This window comes from Hyla sarda, chromosome 7 (genome assembly GCF_029499605.1).
Source record: "Hyla sarda isolate aHylSar1 chromosome 7, aHylSar1.hap1, whole genome shotgun sequence".
Lineage (NCBI taxonomy): Eukaryota > Metazoa > Chordata > Amphibia > Anura > Hylidae > Hyla > Hyla sarda.
The window spans coordinates 101252640-101274464 of NC_079195.1; the positions used below are offsets into that span (position 1 = coordinate 101252640).

The 21825-nt window shown below is 44.9% G+C and overlaps 1 protein-coding gene across 1 annotated transcript in view; it reads left to right on the plus strand.

The window, feature by feature from the left end:
* Positions 1 to 7124: 7124 nt before the first annotated feature.
* Positions 7125 to 21825, plus strand: part of NOC3L (NOC3 like DNA replication regulator) — an 80973-nt gene continuing 66272 nt past the window's right edge. The window contains exons 1-8 of the mRNA XM_056530234.1: positions 7125 to 7218; positions 10776 to 10983; positions 12489 to 12612; positions 13645 to 13802; positions 14126 to 14182; positions 15400 to 15530; positions 18509 to 18670; positions 21631 to 21724. Of these exons, the coding sequence (XP_056386209.1) occupies positions 7210 to 7218; positions 10776 to 10983; positions 12489 to 12612; positions 13645 to 13802; positions 14126 to 14182; positions 15400 to 15530; positions 18509 to 18670; positions 21631 to 21724 (943 nt within the window). The 5' untranslated portion in view covers positions 7125 to 7209. The remainder of the gene's footprint in view (positions 7219 to 10775; positions 10984 to 12488; positions 12613 to 13644; positions 13803 to 14125; positions 14183 to 15399; positions 15531 to 18508; positions 18671 to 21630; positions 21725 to 21825) is intronic.

Here is a 21825-nt window from a genome sequence, read left to right on the forward strand (position 1 = left end):
GAGTTGGTAACGCTAAGTGTGAATTGCGCTTACCACATGAAGTTGTACTCCAACCAAGTACAGCAATGGAACAGGGCGTATCATCAAAGGGTCTCTGCAGCTTCGTCCCGCTGAAATAGAATCACGATAAAAACAAGCAATCTCCAGGTAGCAGAGCGGGATCAATGGAAGCGCTGAGACCAGATAAGAAGTTAAAAGGATTTATTTCCCATAATGCAACGCGTTTCACGGTCACCCGCTTCCTCAGGCATGCCTCAGGAAGCGGGTGACCGTGAAACGCGTTGCATTATGGGAAATAAATCCTTATAACTTCTTATCTGGTCTCAGCGCTTCCATTGATCTCGCTCTGCTACCTGGAGATTGCTTGTTTTTATCGTGATACATGATAATAAAACAGGCACAGGACACCGGAGCGACACCACCCCAACGCGGCGTTTCGCCAAACTTTTGTCGAGGGGGGGCGTCTTTCCAACAGGCTATGCTATTTGTATCCCCACAGACCAATCATTAATAGCCACGTCATAATACTCAGTTGTAAACATCCGTTTTACATGAGTGCAGCGTTATTATGGCGCACACGCCGTCCTTCCCGGCATCACCGACTTCCGGGCACCGAGTCAGAGATCCGGTCAGCTGACCGGATCACATTACTCCCTGCTGGGTCCCGCTGCTAGAGAACAGCAGCAGTGATGTCACTAAGCTCCGCCCATGCACCAAGCCGGGCCCGGAGCTGAAGATACCGGAGAAGATTACCGAAGAACGACTGCACGGACCAGGACAAGGTAAGTACCGTTGTCATCAGTGTCACCTGCACTACCTGCATTGGTGACAGATTTCTTTTTCATTTTTATGGTTATTTGCTACCCTTTTTCCAGTGTTTGGAGGACTTGTGATATGTCTTTGGTCCATTTGTAGGTATTAGTTTTAACTTTAAAAAACATAACATAAATATGAAATATTGCTGAAATAAAGATAGATACACATTTTATAGACTCCAATAGGAGTACTCTGTCCACAAAACAGATCAAAGTAGCACATGCTGCCCTTCTAAAATGTTTATGCACATAGTTTATACAGCCATGTAAACAGCCTTAAATATTAAAGGAGAACTCCAGCCATAGGATAGGGGATAAGTAGCTGGGACCCCCGGCGATCTCTGCAACGGGATCTGACTCTCAGTGAGCAGCGTTTGTAGTAGACTGCACGCGCTCCATTCTTTTCTATGGAGTGCCGAAAAGACCAGAGTAAACACTCGGGCATCATCAGCTCTTCTATAGAAATGAATGGAGCGCGTGGCATCTTCCGACTCCTCACTGAGGCTGCATCATGTGGATAGGGGATAAGTTAATTCTGTCTGGAGTTCTTCTTTAACTGGCACTACACCAGTGTTAGGTTAGGTACCCACTCTGACTAGGTGGCCTTGACGTGGCGAGTGGGCTTGTACTTTTTGATCAAAATGTATACTAACAACCTGTTAGTTTTTTAATTTATGCTGAGAAGCAATTAGATCAAAATACAAATTGTGGATGTGCGGCCGTGTTTATAATTTTTTTTATTTTAACATTAGCCCCATGTTTCTGACTTTAAAAAAAACAGACAGGATTTAAAAAAAATATTTATGCTTATGTGAAAGTGGCTTATCTCTCAAAGCACCAAGTGTAGGCAGCTGTTAAAGGGGTACTCCAGAGAAAAAACGTTTTCAAATCAACTAGTGCCAGAAAGTTAAACAGATTTGTAAATTACCTCTATTTTTTTTTTTAAACATATTTTTATTGGTTTTCAAGCAACTTTAACAACCGACAAATAACAATTCAGCAGACCCTCCCCCTCCGCTCCCAACATAGTCATGCCACAGGAACAATAATACAAAACTGGAACGAATATGAGCCATCGAGGGAAGGGAGGCCCACCCAGACAACAACACCCCCCCCCCAGGTGCTCCTCGATTCCCATTGGGACATTCTATGACTGAGAGCCCCCCTGAACTGGAGGATCAGTAGAGACATCCAGCAACAACCATGGAACCCAGACCTTGTCAAATTTTTTCGGGCATTTCCTATTAACAATAAAGGGCATGATATAATGGGACATATTTATTAACTAGGGCTATCCACTGGGCCAAAGGGGGTTAAGGACACATCCTTCCAGGCCATCACTATAACAAAACAAAAGGAAGCGGACCAGAATGCGCCTGTAAGAGCCCGTCACCAACCCATTAATAACCCCCAGCAAACATACCTCTGGTGTTAAAACAAAGGAAAGTTCTAGGTGATCCGACAAGAATGTCATAACCTCCCTCCAAAAGGGCACAACGCAGGAGCAAGTCCAAACCGCATGTAAGAAGGTGCCCCTCTCACTCCCACACCTGAAACAGATCTCCAACCCCGAGACCCCATCCGATGTAGCCTAACTGGAGTATAATATAAACGGAGGATAAGCCTGGACTGAATAACCATATCCCGAGCACTAACTACTATAGAAAAATATGTTTTGACAACCTTCCTCCACATATCCTCTGAAAGACTGGGAATATCCTCAACCCACTTCAACTGCGCAACAGCAAATGGGTCCGAACCCACTGACTGCAGTAAGGCATAACTCTGAGTAAGAGGCTTCGCAGGTTGGTGGTCCCCAGGAGCAGCTCCAATTCATTAAATACAGGGGTAACCTCCAGTGAACCAAATTGCACAGAGACCGCATGTCGCAGCTGAAGATAGGGAAGTAGGGATCCTGAGGGACATTAAAACGCTCTCTAACCTCAGCAAAGGAAGGGAAGACACAGTCCTCTCTAAACAGGTGCATTGCAAATTTGATTCCCTGGGAGTTCCAAAAGCCGGCTGCCTCCAACTCCCGAAAGTGCTCCAAATGTGGATTACCCCACAGGGGTGCTCTCGGAAAAACAACCGGCTGAGGGAAGCGCCCAGAAACCACCGACCAGACCGCAGGCACCGTCTTAACAGGGGTCGGTAAAGAGAAAGAGGGAACATACCAGTACAACGTGTTAGTCAGTGTCTCATAGGAACCCAGGAGAGCCCCCACCAAAGCCGTGAAGGCATTGGAAAGGTCCAGGTCGATCCACCAGGCCGCATACACCAGCTGCAAAGCTAGAAAATAATTATGCATATTAGGGGCGGCTAGTCCCCCCTGCTGCTTAGGCACCTGGAGCAGAGCCTGTCCCAACCTCAGAGGTTTGGTCTGCCAACAGAAGGATCTCAGGGCCCGGTTAAAGGGGTTGTGCGCTGCCCTGCCTTTCGGAGCTCTGCTCACAGCATCCGGAAGTTCATTACGCCGAACGCTGTGTGCAGGCTTCCGTGTTCGCGGCCGCCCCCTCAACGAAAGTCTATGGGAAGGGGGCGCGACCGCTGTCACGCACCATTCCCATAGTCTTTGGTTGAGGGGGCGGCCGCGAACACAGCGTTCGGAGTAATGAACTTCCGGACGCTGTGAGCGGAGCTCCTAAAGGCAGGGCAGCGCACAACCCCTTTAAGTTTGACAAAAAAGCCTTTCGGAGGAATAATAGGGGATAAGTGAAAGAGGTAGAGGAATTTGGGTAGAAAGATCATCTTAAAAATGTTAACCCCACTAGCCAAGGACAAGGGCAAGGAGTCCCACGCCTGTAAGCGAGTAAGTGTATTATTGAGTAGGGGATCTAAATTAAGGGCCATAAAGTCAGAGTTGTTAGGAGACACCTCCATTCCCAACCCATTAGGAAGTACAGAGGGCAGAACCCCAGCACGGGACAAGGACATTATGGACGATTTAGACCAATTAACCGGCAGCCCCGAGACCTCCCCAAACCGCTCCAACAGACAAATAAAAGGAGTCCCCAACATCAGCCAAGTACACTAAGGTATCTTCTGCATATAAAGATATCTTCTCGGTCAGGGAACCCATTAGTGATCCCCTTAATTGAGGTAGAGGAGCGAACTGCCGCAGCTAGGGGCTCGACAGCTAAAGCAAATAGAAAGGGTGATAGGGGGCACCCCTGCCTAGTGCCCCTGCCCAACCGGAACGACTCTGAGATCTCCAAATTAGTGCGTACTCGGGCCCTAGGGGAGTCATACAGCAACTGAACCCGAATTTCCGAAAAACAGGTCCGAAGCGGAGGATTCGCATCGGGCACCAAATATAGTGCCACTCAACTGAATCAAAGGCCTTATAAACATCAAGACTAACCGCATAACCAGGGGATCCATCCTCCTCCGCTGCGGAAATGTTAAGCTGGAGTCTTTTCACATTAACATCCACCCTCCCAGGCATGAACCCAGTCTGGTCAGGGTGAACTACAGAGGAAATGACCCTCCGGAGCCTGTTTGCCAGGACCTTCCATAACATTTTGATATCCACATTGAGGAGGGAAATGGGGTGATAAGAATCCGTCAGGGTCGGATCCTTACCAGGCTTAGGTAATACTACAATCAGAGCCTCTCTCATAGAGTCAGGTAGGGCCCCAGACTCTATAACAGGCCACCATAAACAATTTAAGCAAGATGGGGATCAATTTCTCCTTGTTCAGCCTGTACCAGTCCACCACCAAGCCATCAAGTCCCGGAGTCTTCCCAGAGGGTAAGTCTTTAATAACCCTGGACACCTCTTCAGCCGTCAGCAGCTCCTCCAGGCCAGAGGACTGGAGCGAAGTCAGCGGGACAAGGGGAAGGTCTGTCAGGAAGGACATTATAGTCTCAGAGGCCACCCCAGAGGTAGAGGAGTACAAGGAGCTATAGAAGGAATGGAAAACTTCATTGATGACTGACGGGTCAGAGCTAAGGGACCCATCCTGCACGCGTACACTGGGTATGGAAGCCACAGGGCGGCTTTCCCTAGATAGGTAGGCCAAAAGTTTACCATTCTTATCCCCAAATTCAAATATGGCTGCCTCCCTCGCTGCCAGTTTCAAACCAACCCGATCTTTCTGAACAATCAAAAGTGACCTCTGAGCCCTAGCTCACTCCCTCTCAGCCTCCGGAGTAGGGTCCCTCACCACCGCCGTCTCAAGAACCCCTAATTCTGACTGAAGCGCCCGCTCCCGGGCTCCCAATAATGCCCTCCTGCCCGCTACCCCCACCATAAATGCTCCCCTAACTGTGGCTTTGTAAGCATCCCACTGGATGAGGACATCTGGATGGGAGGCATTATGGGCCCAGTAGTCGGAGTGAGCAGTCTCCAAGGCAGATGATATTACTTCCGCCTGAAGCCACCCGGGATGCATTCTCCACAACCATGAGGATATTTGTGCTCACTCACCGCTGGCAGTAGGTCAGCCGAAGCAAAAGCGAGATCGATTCGGGAGAATGTTCGATTCACCGATGAGTAGTAAGAGAAGATGGAACCATCTGGGTATTTCCATCTCCAAAGGTCAGTAAGGCTCAACCCCAGCCGCCAAGAAGCTAATATAGAGGACCGGGGTCCACTGAACTGGTGCGATTGAGCCGGGGGTCAGGAACAACATTGAAGTCTCTTATAAAAAGAACAGGGTCAGTAGGGAAGGAAGTCTGCTTATCCACAATCAAGTCCAAGAGGGTCACATGAAAGGGGGGAGGTAAGTACAAAGAGACTAGATTAAAGCAAAAGGAGGACAACGCACAGTGCAACATCACATACCTGCCGAAGGCAGCACTCCAGCCCTGCCATAGAAGTGTATGGAGGGGGCGTGTCGGCCGCAGCTTCTGCTGTGATCGAAAACGCTCGGCTCCTGCATTGAGCAGGAGCGAGCCGGGTCCCCGTAGAGGAGATCGCAGGGGCCCCCAGCTGTCGGACCCCCCGCAATCTAACACTTATCCCCTATGCTTAGGATAGGGGATAAGTTGTTTTTTCCCACCCATACCGGAGTTCTCCTTTAACACTTTTTTTCCCACTATGTTATAGCCCCCATAGGGGACTATAACAGTGCACACACTGATCTCTTACACTGTTCACTGCCATGCATTAACATGGTACTGATCAGTGTTATCGCCACTCGACTGCTCCTGCCTGGATCTCACGCACGGAGCAGTCATTCAGCGATTGGACACGCATGAGGCAGGTAGACATCCTCCTCCTGTCCTGCAAGCTGTTTGGGATGCCGCGATTTCACCGCGGTGGTCCCGAACAGCCCAACTGAGCTGCCAGGATGCTTTCTGTTTCACTTCAGACGCGGTGGTCAACTTTGATCGTGGCGTCTGAAGGGTTAATACTGGGCATCACCGCGATCGGTGATGTCCGGTATTAGCCACAGGTCCCGGCTGTTGATGGCCACCGGGACCGACCCGATATGACGCGGGGTCACCGCGTGAGCCGGCGCAGGACGTAAATATACGTCCTGCGTAGTTGAGTTAAAAAATCTTAATCCTTTAAGTACTTATCAGCTGCTGAATGCTGCAGAGGAAGTTGTGTAGTTGTTCCCAGTCTGCCCACAGTGCTCTCTGCTGACGCCTCTGTCTGTATCAGGAACTGTCCAGAGCAGGAGAGGTTTGCTATGGGGATTTGCTTCTGCTCTGGATAGTTCCTGACACAGACAGAGGTGTCAGCAGAGAGCACTGTGGTCATACAGAAAAGAACTACACAACTTCCTATGTAGTATACAACAGCTGATAAGTACTAGAAGGATTAAGATTTTTAAATAGAAGTAATTTACAAATCTGTTTAACTTTCTGGCACCATTATTATTATTATTATTATTATTAAATTGCAATAAATAAATACAAAGCATAAGGTTTCTCCACTTTTCACCTCTATTCACATTTTGTATCCATTAATTACAAATAAAAACCTGAATGTGTGAATGGGCCACTGGGCCATTCTCCATATCTTATAACCCAGTGTGCCTACAGCTGTTGCAAAACTACAACTTCCAGCATGCCAGACAGCTACAGGCATGCTGGATATTTGTGCTGGTAGTTGTGCAACAGCTGGAGGCACACTGGTTTAGAAACACTGCTATGACCATTCCTTCGTTCATAATATAAGTCATATAGCTCAAGCATAGTAAATATGAATTATATAGCAATGGATATTACCACAATATGATGGACATGTTTGAGGAAGCTCACTGTCGTTACAATATCGCCCTCTATAGACCACAGAATAGAGAGCTGCAGTTCAGCTCGGTGCCGGCAGATGGAGCTCTCACAATTCCGGAACGCTCGGTCTTCTCTAGCCTGCACCTAATCTCACTGTGTGGCTCCACTTCCTGTGTCTACACGTGTGTAGCAGAGCTGGGGAGTCGGCAAAATGAAGCCGGTAAGTGGCTGTGGTTTTCCTCCGCTGGTTCTTAGTCCGGTGCTGACCCGGTGTATTGGCCCGGCTGTTACATGCAGTCTGTTACTTCCTGTTATCAGGGGGAGGGGGGAGATTACAGTCCCTCAGGGTCAGTGCCCCACTCTGGTGACCTTAGTACAGTGTTTCCAAACCAGTGTGCCCCCAGCTGTTGCAAAACTACAACTCCCAGCATGCCCGGACAGCCAGAGGCTGTCCGGGCATGCTGGGAGTTGTAGTTTTGCAACAGCTGGAGGCACACTGGTTTGGAAACACTGCCCCCACCACTGATTGACAGCTATCTCACTATTAATGGGGTGGGGGGGGGAGCAGCACGATAAATCAGGTAGTGCTCCAGTTATGAAGTATTGGAGCCAATAAACAGGATATTTCTCTTGGGGACTGTTCACACACCTGTTGTTTCAGGTACAGTGGTCCCTCAACATGGTAATTCGTTCCAAATGAACGATTGTTAGTTGAAACCTTTGTATGTTGAGGGATCCGTGCAATGAAAAGTATAGGAAGTTATACTCACCTGTCCCTGCCGCTCCGGACCATCACCGCTGCCCTGGCTGTCGCCCTCCATCGCTGTCCCCGCCGCTCTGGACTGTCTGCTGCCTGGGATTGTCGCTCTTCATCGTCGTCATCACGTTGCTATGCTATGCTCCTATTGGATGACGGGACTGCGTGCGCGGCGACGTGATGACGACAAAGGAGAGCGCAGGGAATCCCGAAGAGGACGTTCCGGAGCGCAGGGGACAGGTGAGTGACACTCACCGGACCACACGGGGTACATTAAACAGCTATCCGGTGGCAGCTGAAGCAGTCTGCACTGCCGGATAGCCGTTTATGCGATGGCCCCGACATACAAAAGCATCGTATGTTGATGCTGCCTTCAACATGCATTGGCCTCTGAGAGGCCATCGTATGTTGAAATGATCGTATGTCGGGGCCATCGTAGGTCAGGGGCTCACTGTATATACATGTACATTAGCTACTTCAGTTATTTGTCCGGCTGCATGATCATAAGATCAAGGATGCCCGTACGTGTTGGGGTACCCCTCTTCTGTACTGTCTACGATCAAGTACAGACAAAGCACAGGGTTACTGCTTGCTTCTACTACACTAAGATATTATGCCCCTCCTGGATTCTTTTCCAGCCCATAGTATGAGGAGAGGTAAGTGCCAAGCTCCAGCCCCCTCTCTTCGCATAGACTTCAGGCAGTTCTAATGTAGGTGTTTTAGCGTCCATATTGTGGCCTCGAGTCGTGGTCTGAGCATTGGTCTTGTATCCCAAGGAACCACATTTGGGAGCTAATTTCTTCCAAACACAGCATCACACTGTTCCTCATGTTGTGCGTAGTATTACAACTTGGCCTCGTTCACCTCAATGGAACTGAGCTGCAATAACACAAAAAACCTGAGGACAGATGGGGTGCTGTTTATGACTGAAATTAGCTGTGTTACAGTCCCTGGATAGTATGTAGATCTGTCCCAGTACACATCTGCATACCTAATATCTCAACATATACTGGCAATGTACTGCCTGAGCGTGGTGAGAATCCATCCTTTTCCTACAAGCAAGTTGATTTTAGGTTCAGCACTCAGTTTTGACAGCCAGGGCCCCCACAGTTATTAGAATTTAGGCGTGATGTGTTCCCAGCCAGCTACTATACAGGGAATCACAGGACACCACTATTCATTTTGCTTTTGGTGTTTTTGGGTGATTTCTCAGGCTCTATACATTTTAATATTTAAAGTTAAAAATTGTCACCCATACTGCCGGCAGTAAAAAAAATTAAGATGTACATACCTTCCTCCGGGGCCTTTACTAACCGGCTCCGGCCTCCGCCGCGATCCTCTTCCTGGTTGCCGGTGGTCGGAGAGGCTTACTGCTCTCAGCCAATCACCAGCTGCAGTGAAGTCCCGACTCGGCCGGCGATAGGCTGAGCAGCAGTGTGACGTTTTCGGCCCGGCAGCAGGTGCCGGTGTAATGAAGAATTTTGTGTCCTGAAGAGTTTTCACACTGCCGCTCAGCCTATCGCCGGCCGAGTCAGAATTTGCTGTGGCTGGTGATTGGCTGAGCGCAGTATGATTCTCCGACCACCGGCAACCAGGAAGAGGACCGCGGCGGAGACCGGAGCCGGTTACCGGAGGCCCCCGGGGGAGCGGAGGAAGGTATGTACATCTTTATTTTTTTACTACCGGCACTATGGGCGACAATTTTTATATTCCGGAGTTCTCCTTTAATATTCAAATAATATTCAAAAGTTTTTTTTAAAGTGAAAGTTCCCATTTAAAGTTACTGTTATTTAAAGGGGTATTCCAGCTTTATGCATCATAGACATGAAGGGAGGAGCGTGGCTGTGACGTCACTTCCCTGTTTCGAAGGTAGCGCCCGGCACGGAATGGCGGGGGCCCCCAACGATCATACATCTTATCCCCTATCCTTTAGATAGAGCCAGAATACACATTTAAAACAACTCCACTTTTTAGCTGGCTAACAAAGGAGCGGAGCACAATGCGGCTTGTTTCCTGGCTTTTATCTTTAAAGAAGTCTGCTTTCCTGCAGCTCCTATTCGGCACCATCTGTTCCCTCCGGTCTTCTGTCTGCTTCTGAGATGAGTGCTTGTTGCAGGACCTGCCTGCCCAGCCAATCACTGGCCACAGCCAGGTCCTGAAACGAGTGCTCATCTTTAAAGCAGAAAGAAGTAAAAAAGTTCATGGGACCAGATAGAGCTGAACAGCAGCTAGGTAAGTATAGGGTTAGGTAAGTATAGGGTTAGGTAAGTATAGTTTTTTTTTTTTTATGTATTTTTTTTTTTCCCAGGACGAGCAAGATGTGAATTTTTTCTAAATTGCGGATGGCCCACTTTAGCACTGCTAATGCGGAAAAAGAAATACAATGTCTTAGTATGCTTACCTTTTTAATGCCTTACAATTCTTGCATTTTGGGGATTCCCCCCATCTGTTTACACTACAGTTAAGTGACCTATGTACAGGTGAAATTCGAAAAATTTGAATATTGTGCAAAAGTTAATTTATTTCAGTAATCCAACTTGTCTGCGGAAGTGCTCCAAAATCTCCTGGTAGACGAATGCGTTGACCCTGGACAGTGGACCAACACCATTAGATGACATGGCTCCCCAAATCATAGTAATGGGGGGGGGGGGGGGGCAGGCTTTGGGGTTTTCATGAGCTGTAAGCAATAATCATCACAATTATGACAAATCACGGCTTGAACTATCTTGCTTTGCATGTAATGAGTCTCTCTCATATATTGGTTTCACCTTTTAAGTTGCATTACTGAAATAAATGAACTTTTGCACAATATTCTAATTTTTCGAGTTTCACCTGTACTAGAGGGCTTGTTGATTATTGGCCACTAGTGCAGCCCCATTGTGGGTGAATTAAAAGGTCATACCAGATTCAGGACTGCTATTATTGTTTTGCTTTACTGTAGATGACACAGGTAATGATGTTGTCAGCCTTAGATCAGTCGCGGTCATGTGATTCTCATGTAACTTGTGGTCTGTTTCTAGAGAAGACATCGAAAGCAAGCGCCAAGCTTCCGCAAGCTCTTGAAGACCAGCAAGCTAAAACTTGACAACAAGTTAAAGAATAAGCAGTTTAAGCAGGAGAGTACAGCAAAGAAGCACAGGAAAGAGCAGAAGAAGCTCCGTGAAGCTGTGCGAGATGTTAGCACCAAAGCAGCCCAACCCCTGGACAGAGTCAAGAAGAAGCAGCAAGGTACTACTGGGATCATGACTAAATATGTATTTATATTTTAGGGGGGAATTTCCTAATACCAAATGTAGATGGGACAGTCTTCTAAATGGCCAGATTTACCACAGTGGTTCATGCTGTTTCACAATACTGGTGCATCTGTAGACTCTAAATGTGTACTGTCTAGTCCAGGCATAGGCAACCTTTGGCACTGCAGATGTTTTGGACTACATCTCCCATGATGCTTTGTCAGCATTTTGGCTGTAAGAGCATCATGGTAGATGTAGTCCAAAACATCTGCAGTGCCGAATGTTCCCTATGCCTGGTCTAGTCTATGTTTAGACCAAGTATTTGCTGGCTTACTTTGGGCAAAAATTGTGCAGAAAATTTTGCCACACAGCATAACTTTTTAGGCCACACCCCTTTTCTGATAGGCCACAACTCTTGTGAGATGAATCACATTTTTTCTATTAAAATGCAGAAAAAATGTTATTCTGTCCTCTAGTATAGTCAATAGACATTGGAGGACATTTCTCATTGGCTTTACACCACTTTAATGTTCTAAATGTGCCTGCAATTTTCGGTAGAACATCTTTCAAAGTTGTCTACTGTTTGGTACACCATACACCACTTTTTGCAGTGGAGCTGTATTTATTATTTGCGCAAATTACATTTAGAAGTGTATTTTTTTTTTTGTGCAAACCTACGCCACCTAATAGGACACGTACAATTGTGTCTGAACCAATCTCTGCAGCTCACTGGTTTCCATAATTGTGCAAAATTGATAATTTGGTAAATTTTGATAAACTGTGTAGAAATACACTTAGCAAACGGGTAAAATCTCTACCACCTCACACCAACATTTAAAAATGTCCCCTCACTGACTATACCAGAGAACAGTATACTTTTTTTCTGTGCATATATTTTAGGCTGTAAAGGGTACACAACCTTACCCATTCCATACCAGTCCCTGTTTAGTCATATCCACAGCATTTATAGAGCTACCTATTTTTTTTGTTTGTTCTTTTTTTTTTCGATTTATTTTTTTTTTTAGTTGTTTTTTTTTAGTTGTTTTAGCACTCGATGTGCAATAAATGTTTTGAGATTGCCATGCTGGCATATTTGGAGCTAAAGTTCTGGTGCAGCAGCCATAGTATATCTTGACCATTGTCTTCCCATACAGCAAACAACTGATCTTTCCTCTGTGCTCGGGTAGATTAGAGAGAAGTCTAGCAACCTCCATTCATTAAAAAGTGTGTATATAATCCAATGGGGCATGTGATTATTGTCCTAATGGTTATACTAACCAGGGTTTTCAACTAAGGTGATGGCCCATTTAATGGATGTAAAGTGTCTTAAAGGTAAAATAGTTCATAAGGTTGAAAAAAGACCAGAGTCCATCAAGTTAAACCTATATCCCTAATAAGTCCCTACTGAGTTGAGTTGAGGTGATGTCTTTGAAAGTAAAAACAAAATAGTGAAATGTCTACTTTGGGAGCATTGTTCTCACATTATGCTTGTCTCTGCAGTTATTGAAGAGGAGGAATTGGAAGAGGAGTCTCTCCCCTTGGATATGATAGATGAAGATGACCTACAGCTAATGCGAGAAATGGCTCAAAGGGCATCCTTTGTGACCAGGGACCTTTCCGTCAGGTATGACACTAATACTGTGATGACTATCTGTGACCTACAGATGCAGGAGGCTTCTGAAACTCTCCTGTCTGTATGGTGGAAGCTCCCATGGAATCAATTATGAAATTGAGCTAGAGCTGCAGCTTCTTACTATGAATGAAACGATTATTGTCTATAAACTAGAATTTATGGTAAGTGATGCTTTAGGGAAGGTTTACACTCTAGACATAGTATTTGCTCTGTTGGTCTACTTTTACTATCAGTCACGTATCCACAGTCTGATAACATTGAATGGAGTTGTGGCCATGCAAGTGTATTGCTGCCCTATTAACCAGCCGCACTTGGAAGGTGCCATTCGCTTGATCTTGTCCCAGTGATTTTGACATGCAGCATTGTGGATAGGTGATTAATGCTGTTAGTGGCCATCCCATTTAGGCTAGGTTTCCACAGATTTTATTTTTTTCCGTTGTTTTTTGGAAAACTGCTACTAAAGTTTTTGAGCCAAAGCTGGAAGTGTATTCAAAAGTAACAGGAAATATAAAGAAGAGTTCTGCTTCTCCTTCCTTATGGATCAGTTTCTGACTGCAGGGGCAGTTTAAAAAAAAAGAAAAAACGCCAGAAGAAACCTTTGTGGAAACCTAGCCGTATGGTGGTTGTCCGGACACTTTCACAATAATTCTCTGAGGCAGGCAATGGCAGTGCTGTTGCTGCGATGCACTGTCTGGCAGAGGTGCACCATTGACATCCGGAATGGGGCACTGCAGCCAATGACTGACCGTATCTTACACTTGTATGTGATCACTGAAGCCAGTGATTGCTTGCAGTGTCCTGTGCAACATTTACAGTCATCTCATACAGACTCTTTTGCCGGTCAATTCAGAGTGTCACTGGACCAGAACGAGAGGAGGGTAGGTTTTTTGTTTTTGTTTTGTTTTTTTCCCTCCTTTAATTTGCCCTGTTGTTGCCGGCCCTTGGATAATTTTGGCAAAGGGCACTGTAAAAACCCATTAAAGTACATTCTAATCTCAAAGACAACATATTTTCCTTTCTTAGTGAACCCGTCCATTCCACAAAACGAAAACGGGACAGTGTGATTGATAAGTATGAGAAGTTGCCCAGACATATGAAAATGGAACCTGAGAAAGAGGTTATTCATCTTCTGCCTATAAAGGACAAAAGTGGAATTATTCCCCAGAGTATTGAGAAACCAGGTAACCGACCCACTGCTCACATAGTATTCTTTTATTTAGGACTGTAAGAAAGGTACCAGCTTGGTCTGCACGTCCTCATTTATGAGATAGGGGAAAATTGTTTAGTTACTGAAAACATACTGCTACTTTCCTCTAAGGGAGGAATAAAGTTGTTTGCTATGTGGTTTGGTTCTTTGTGGTGTTGCAAGGCTGCTTGGTACCTTTTCCCATACATTGAGTAACATTGAAGTTGTAGTTGCATTAACCCTGTAATTTTACCAAGACTAGACATAGGCCAATACCCTTGCCTTTGCTTCATATAACAGCTTTTTTGTCTTCTGTAGTTGTCCCTACTGAGTATCAGGATGAGGAAGAGGAGACCGACACTGAAGAGCCTGAAGGTAGGTCACTTTAACAGTACATTACTTTTTTGACCGATATTAGGCTGCATTCACACTTCGTTTTTACTTTATAGGTGCCGGATCTGGCTGGGGGAGGGGTAAACCGGGCACTCCCCTACCCCAGCCGGACCAGCGCTGAACTCCATTTACTTTAATGGGCTCATTAAAGTAAATGGAGTTCAGCGCTGGTCTGGCTGGGGTAGGGGAGTGCCCGGTTTACCCCTCCCCTAGCCGGATCCGGCACCCGTAATGTAAAAACGAAGTGTGAATGCAGCCTTAACCTGTTTTTTGTTGTATTATTTCCAAATTATAAAACACCAAAAACAATGGATTACTCTGGATAGTTTAGCATTCCTTCCCAAAAAAATTAATTAAGGTTATCTAAAAATAAGTTTTCATCTTCCTGCAATAATCTAGCTCCCAAACAGATACAGTAGCTTAAAAATAAGAAGTTGTGACTTTTATAATGTTAAGATTTTAAAAAAAATTAACATTTGCTTGGTCTTTTACAGGCCTATAAAATATTAGGTTGGCATGTGGTCTGACCCACCCAACACCCTTGTAGATCAGCTGTTTGCAAGGCACGGTTGGCACTGCAGCCTCTTCATTGTTAATAGCAACAGTTCACTTCTCCTATCTGTATAGAATATTAATCTGCAGTAAAATAAAAAGTGTACCTTACTATTTTTTGCATTATCTTTGGAAAATATATTCCATTCTGAATAGGTGCTGCAATTGGGACTAGTAGTGAAAACATGTTCTACCAGGCTGCCTTTATAATGACAGGGGCTTCTCCATATCCAGTTTTAATTTCTATTTTGTCGTAAATTGCTAGGAAACATAAAGATAGAGTTGTTTACTTCCTCCAGAATTATTAGCTGTCTTTCACTTTTGACTTTTCACAAAAGCGATGACAGAAAAAAAAAGTATAGAAGCAAGCAAAATATCAAATACGAGGATTTACTGTTCCAGAAGTCTGAAAAATATAGGTGATCCCCAATGTCCCCATAGGAGCTATACAGGCTGCAGTTTCCTGTGTACATTGACTATCTATAGTGGTGTACAGCCACAGCTTTGGGGAGGGGAGCATTTTTACATTTCAGTGTGTGTGTGTGTGTGTGTAAAAAACGTATTTAACCCTTTGCCGGCCTGGTTCAGTATCCGAGTATATGACTTATGTGTTATATTGGCTAACAGTGGATATTATCTCTTCCCAGTTGTGCCTGCGGAGCCTCTACTTGTACTTAGCACAGAGGAACTGATTGAACATAGGAGAGCCACCCTGGAAGAGAAGAAAGCTCACATTGCATCCTTGGCCTCGGCTATACTGGCAGATCCAGAGAACAGTGTGTGTGGTTTGTAGTTTTTAATAAGTGTTTTAGCTCAATTTGTTTTTCTTTTTTTGGCAAGTTATGGACAGAAAGAGGAGGCTTATGCATTCCTCTCCAAACAGACTGTAAACTGGTCCAGCTTATCAGGAAATCATTCTCCTTGTTTTGTCTGCCTTTCTTTCTGCCTTACATGACTAAAGGTCTGTGATACAATTATTGTCATGTCATGTTTTATAATGGCCAAAAGCTATAACAATTAAAAATTTAGACTCTCCTTTACATAAAAAAAAAAAATATGTTCTGAAGATATGTACTCAAATTTTTTATGGTGGTTAAGTATACACATTGCTGCTACTTCCATACGCTATGGGACTGCCAAGTATATTTAAAGGGGTACTCCGGCGCTTAGACATCTTATCCCCTATCCAAAGGATAGGGGATAAGATGCCTGATCGTGGGGGCACGCATCAGCACCCTGTGTGACGTCACGCTCGGCCCCCTCCCATAGGCTTGCATTGAGGGGCGGATCGAGACGCCACACGGTGGCGGAGGCATGACGTCACACGCCGCCTGCCCCGTGGTCGCCGGTAATCAGACCCTGAGCGAACATGCTCCGGGGACTGATTTTAACTGGGGTGCTGCATGCAAGATCACCGGGGTCTCCAGCGGCCCTTTGGATAGGGGATAAGATGTCTAAGCGCCGGAGTACCCCTTTAAGCACTGTATATATCTTAGTTCCGTATAGTTTGAATAAAGTTGCAAAGTGCATAATTAACCATTGCTCTATTCATATAAGGCCATGACCCCCAATGGTTAGCTCCCCGCCATCAGGCAATTATCACCTACCCTGTGGATAGTTGATAAGTTGGGATTATGGGAAAACCCCTTTAACTGGTCTCCCTAGGACAGTGGTCTCCAACCTGCGGACCTCCAGCTGTTGCAAAACTACAACTCCCAGCATGCTCGGACAGCCGTTGGCTGTCCAGGCATGCTGGGAGTTGTAGTTTTGCAACATCTGGAGGTCCGCCGGTTTAGAGACCACTGCCCTAGGATGTATTGGTAGTGGAATTCCACTGTGATTCGGCTCTGTAACAGGCGGCCGCAGGTAATAGCCTGCAACAGTGATTGCGGGGCCCAAATCCAGTAAAATACTGTTGCCGATGGGTCAGGGATCCTGATCCCCTGACGTGGCTGCCACAGGGTCCCTACATTCCTCTGTGCCGTCTGATCTTCTTCGCCAGCCTGCTTTGACAGGCTTGAGAAGCAGAGCATCAGTAACACAGATCATTGCTTGTGACAAAAAATAAGTGCTTGTGATAAAAATAAGTAAAATAATGTAAAATAATAATGAACAGAAACATATTTGCTATCGCCACTTGTGTAAATGTCTGAAGTGTTAATCTTATAAACATACAGAATAAAGATAACATGTCATTTTAACAATAGTGCACTACATAGAATCAAGTCACCTAAAATTTGCAACATTTAATTATTTATTTTGTCCACCAAATAATTTTTGGGGCTTCGCTGTAGGTTTTGTGATAAATTGAGTAATGTTATTCCAAAGTACAATTGGTCCCACATAAAACAAGCCCTCATAAGGCAATGTAGGTGGAAAGAGTTATGAATTTTTAAAGGCGAGGAGGAAAAAATGAAAACTGGCTACTTCATTACAGGGTTTTTATTTTATTTTTTTAAACTAATGTACCCAGGTTATGTTTCATAATATAAAAATAAAATAAAGCCTCTACTTACCACCCTCTATCCTACAGTAGCTTCATGTATCGACACCCGGTCTCTGCACAGTTCTCTTCCAGGAGCTATACTATCACACCGTGGTCATGTCCAGAGGAAAAGTTGCTGAGTTGCCCATAGCAACCAATCAGATCACTTCTTTCACTTTGCATGGGTCTTGTTTAAAATGAAAGAAGCGATCTGATTGGTTGCTTTGAGGAACTTTACCTCTGGACAGGTTTTGATGATAAATCTCCCCTATTATGTGCTGATAACGGAGGCGTTGTTGGGGTGGGGGGGGGGGTGATTGTGAATTGAGGATGGTTATTGTAATACAGTGACCCCCCTCTGACCTATGATGGCCCCGACATACAATAATTTCAACATGCGATGGCCTCTCAGAGGCCATCGCATGTTGAAGGCAGCATCAACATACGATGCTTTTGTATGTCGGGGCCATCGCATAAACGGCAATCCGGCAGCGCAGACTGCCTCAGCTGCTGCCGGATAGCCGTTTACGGTGCCCCGTGTGCTCCGGTGATGGTCTCTTACCTGTCCTTGGGGCTCCGGAGCGTCTTCTTCAGGATCCCCTGCATCGCCGGCGCTCTCCTTCGTCGTAATCATGTCGCCGCGCACGCCGTCCCGTCATCCAATAGGAGCGGCGTGCGTAGTGACGTGATGGCGGCGACGGAGAGCGAGGATCCTCGGGAAGCAGAGACGTCCGGAGCATCGGGGACACCCCGGGGACGCGACGACAGCAATGGAGGGCGACATCCAGGGCAGCGGTGACGAGCGGTGATGGGTCCTGAGCGGCGGGGACAGGTGAGTATAGCATCCTATACTTTACATTGCACGGATCCCTCAACATACGATGGTTTCAACAAAGGATGGTTCGTTTGGAACGGATTACCATCGTATGTTGAGGGACCACTGTACAAAGCCTGGGCATATTAGTTAAAATTGCTGGAGAAAATTGAATTTTGAGCTCTGAATCAGCAAAACAGACCTCAGACTGGTAAAAGGGATAGGAACGTGTAATATATGGGGGGTCTGACCACCTGGACTGGAGTCTGTAAGGATCTTTTGTAGGAGATATGAGTGTTCTGATTTATTTCCCCTTATAGAAAAAAAAAAAATTGTAAAAAACTTTTACATAAATTTCTTTCCATCAAATCGGTTCATGGATAATTCACATAGTACAATATGGTTATTATCAAGTGCTGCATTATTCTTCATTAATGATATGCCTTTACCTCAATAGATTAGGAAACTGAAGGAGCTACGTGCCATGTTGATGGAACAGGACTCTACAGTGGCGGTAACAGTCCGGAAGCTTGTCCTGATTTCGTTAATGGAAATATTCAAGGATATCTCCCCTTCCTACAAGATTCGCCCCCTAACAGAAGAAGAGAAGGCTGCTAGAGTAAGCCAACACTTTAGTTATTAAAAATGGATAAGAAAGGGCAGGCTGTACCAGCCATATGGCCATGGGTTCACATGTGGTAGGCAAATTCCACTACAGACATGTCCAGATTTATTTTCAGAGTTGAATTCGGATTTCACCATTACATTGCAGAGAGTAATATTCCCCCCCCCCCCCCCCCCAAAAAAAAAAAATCTGGCACAAATATAGGGGGAGATTTATCAAAACCTGTGTTGATGAAGAGTGGTGCAGTTGCCCATAGCAACCAATCAAATTGCTTCTTTCATTTTTCAGGTCTTTTTAAAAATGAGACGAAATCTGATTGGTTGCTATGGGCAACTGGTCAACTCTGCACGGATTTTGATATATCTCCCCAGTCTATATTACTTATCTTAAAATTCATAGCATGGTCTAAAAATCTATAAATATTTCTATTTTGCAGCAAGAAAATTGCATTTTGACTTTTTAAGTTGCATTGTACTGTACAGCTGATTTCTTATGTGTCTTTCTTATGGAGACACCGCACCATGTGTATAGACACTTGCCACTAGGAGGCAACACTGTGTAGAAAAAAAGGTGTTTGCTTTTCCCAGGAAGGCTATACCTCTCCTACCTATACTAGGCTATCCAGTTTTAGCCTAGTGTCTGTAGGAGGCAGACATGACCTGTTCAGCAGGTGTTAGGGGGTTTGTCAGCATGGGCTGACACCCTAAATGTGCTAGGACTCCATGTTCATGTTTTCTGTCTGTCCTTCCTATGCAGGTCACCCACCTACACATTACTTATTCTGGGGTGTCCCCCAATGCATTCCACAACAAAATTTTATTTTTGTACTTGCCGTAAAATCCCTTTCTCATTGGATTCATTGGGGGACATAACTCCCACCCTATTTTGGTTTGCTCTGAACCTGTTTTTTTTTTATGTTGCATTGTTCTATGTTCTTTTTCTCCGACTGTTCAAGCTGTTGGGCATTATTTTAGTTTCCTACTGCTTTTATACAAACTGCTTAGCCTAGTTCGGCTGCATTCACACCACATTTTTGCAATACAGTTCCCGTATCAGGTTTTTGATGAAAAAATGGATTCCTTAAAACCGGACTGAACTGTATCAAAACTGTGTAAAAATGTTAACCTATGTACGGTTGAAACCCGTATATGGTTTGAAAAATGATGTTTAATTATTTAGTCCATTCTGAATAAAGTTCGGCTCCCAGAAAGGAAGTCGTAGAAGGTGTTGGAATTTTCGGTGTGCACTGCGCATGTGCAAACTCAAAAACTGTATTGTGCAAGCTGGATGGTACCGTACGCACATACTGTTCTCATGTTAAAGGAACCATATACGGTTTTCCACCCAGACAAAAAAACATGGTAGGCTACAGTTTTGGGTACGGGAAAAGACTGGTACCGTATGGTTTTCAAATTGAAAATGCAAACAGGAACTGTATAGCAAAAACGTGGTGTGAATGCAGCCTTAGGTAGGAGGGGTATAGCCTGCCTGGGCAGAGCCAAAACCTTTTTTTCTACTCTGTTGTCGCCTCTTAGTGCCAAGGGCCTATACCCATAATGCTGTGTCCCCCAATAAATCAAAATGAGAAAGTGGAATTCTGCATTAAAAATCTTCAACAATTACATCACTAGGAATGACGACTGGATGTTTAATAAATGGAATTAAACATATCTGCCCTTCATATGCCTCGCTTATTGAAGCACTCCCTTTTGTATTCTGCCTGACATGATTAGGTGTACTGTGTTCTTTGAGATCATTTGCCTTTTTCTGTGATTTTGTGACCAACCTAATATTAGAACCAGTTTTGGTTATTACTTCTTGATAGCGCCTCACCTTCAAAATGACACAGTTTTAACAGTTGAAGAAAATAATACGGTATATCCATCAAGTTCATCTAAAGTATAGGAAGCGATGTGACATAATAGCAGGGCAAGAATAAGGGTGCGTTGACACTACGGAATTTTCGCGGTGTGAACTTAACATTAGTGTGAATGGGTCTCCGCGAGACCAGTTCACACTGCGGAATTTGAAATTGTTCCGCGCAATGAAAGAACATGTTCATTCTTTGCGTGGATTCCGCGAGCACTACATAGCCGTCAATGGTGACGGCTCAGTGCCCCGCGGCCCTAGCGCCAAAGCACCACTGGCGGCGGCCGCCAGGCAGAATCTCCGCTCGCGGAATTCAGCGAGCAGAGATTCCGCAGTGTGAACGCACCCTAAGAGCAGTTTCCAATAGGCCAGCAACTAAGTAGGGAGTTACCATTAGAAGTTGGCAAACTCAGGCTTTGTACCCAACAAACCATTTCCGTGTTTTATGTTGATGTATCACAAGCTGCTTCAATTTAATTGCACAATAATGGTCTAATTGACAAAATAAGAATATTCCAGCACTGGAGGAGGGAAGGTTACCGTTCACTAATGGTTGCACATGGATGACTGTATGATAAAAGTAAATGTTTTTGACATGATGTTGGGTCCATTCAACCATTTTGCCTTTTTGGCTCACCAGTAGGTATCGTTGCATGAAGTTTGTGTCCTAAGCAAAAAAAATTTACGAAATAATTCAGGAACCTTTCCTGCTGTGAAGATATGCAGATATTTATAGAAAACAAATGACAGATGTTAGGCATCAGTAGACAATCTTATAGAGAAGTGGTCCTCCTGATGTTAAGTGCTTTTCTCCCACATTATTCACCAGATAATACTATGTTCACTACTGTCGGGGAAGAAAATGACTAAACTGCAGTGACCTCTGCCAGACTTGAATAGGGTTCTATAGGATCATTTGGAGTCCTCCGTTATGCTCCCCCCAACAATGAAAAATGGCTCGTGATCTCTCATGAACTATACGTGTTTTGTAGCTGCCTTTTTTGTAAACACACCAGTTGCTTTTTATTCATTTGAATGTATTAAGTTTTTACATCTTTTATATTTGAATTTAACTTAAAAAAAAGGTCAAGAAAGAAACTCAGAAGATCAGAGAATTTGAAGAAGGTCTGGTCAGTCAGTACAAGTTTTATCTGGAAAACCTGGAGCAAACAATAAAAGGTAATATTATCTACTATGTTATTTACTGTATGTAAACCATTTTCTTAGCATATGCTTTAGGCTCTGTTCACACCGCTTAAAAGGGTACTCCCCCTTAGACA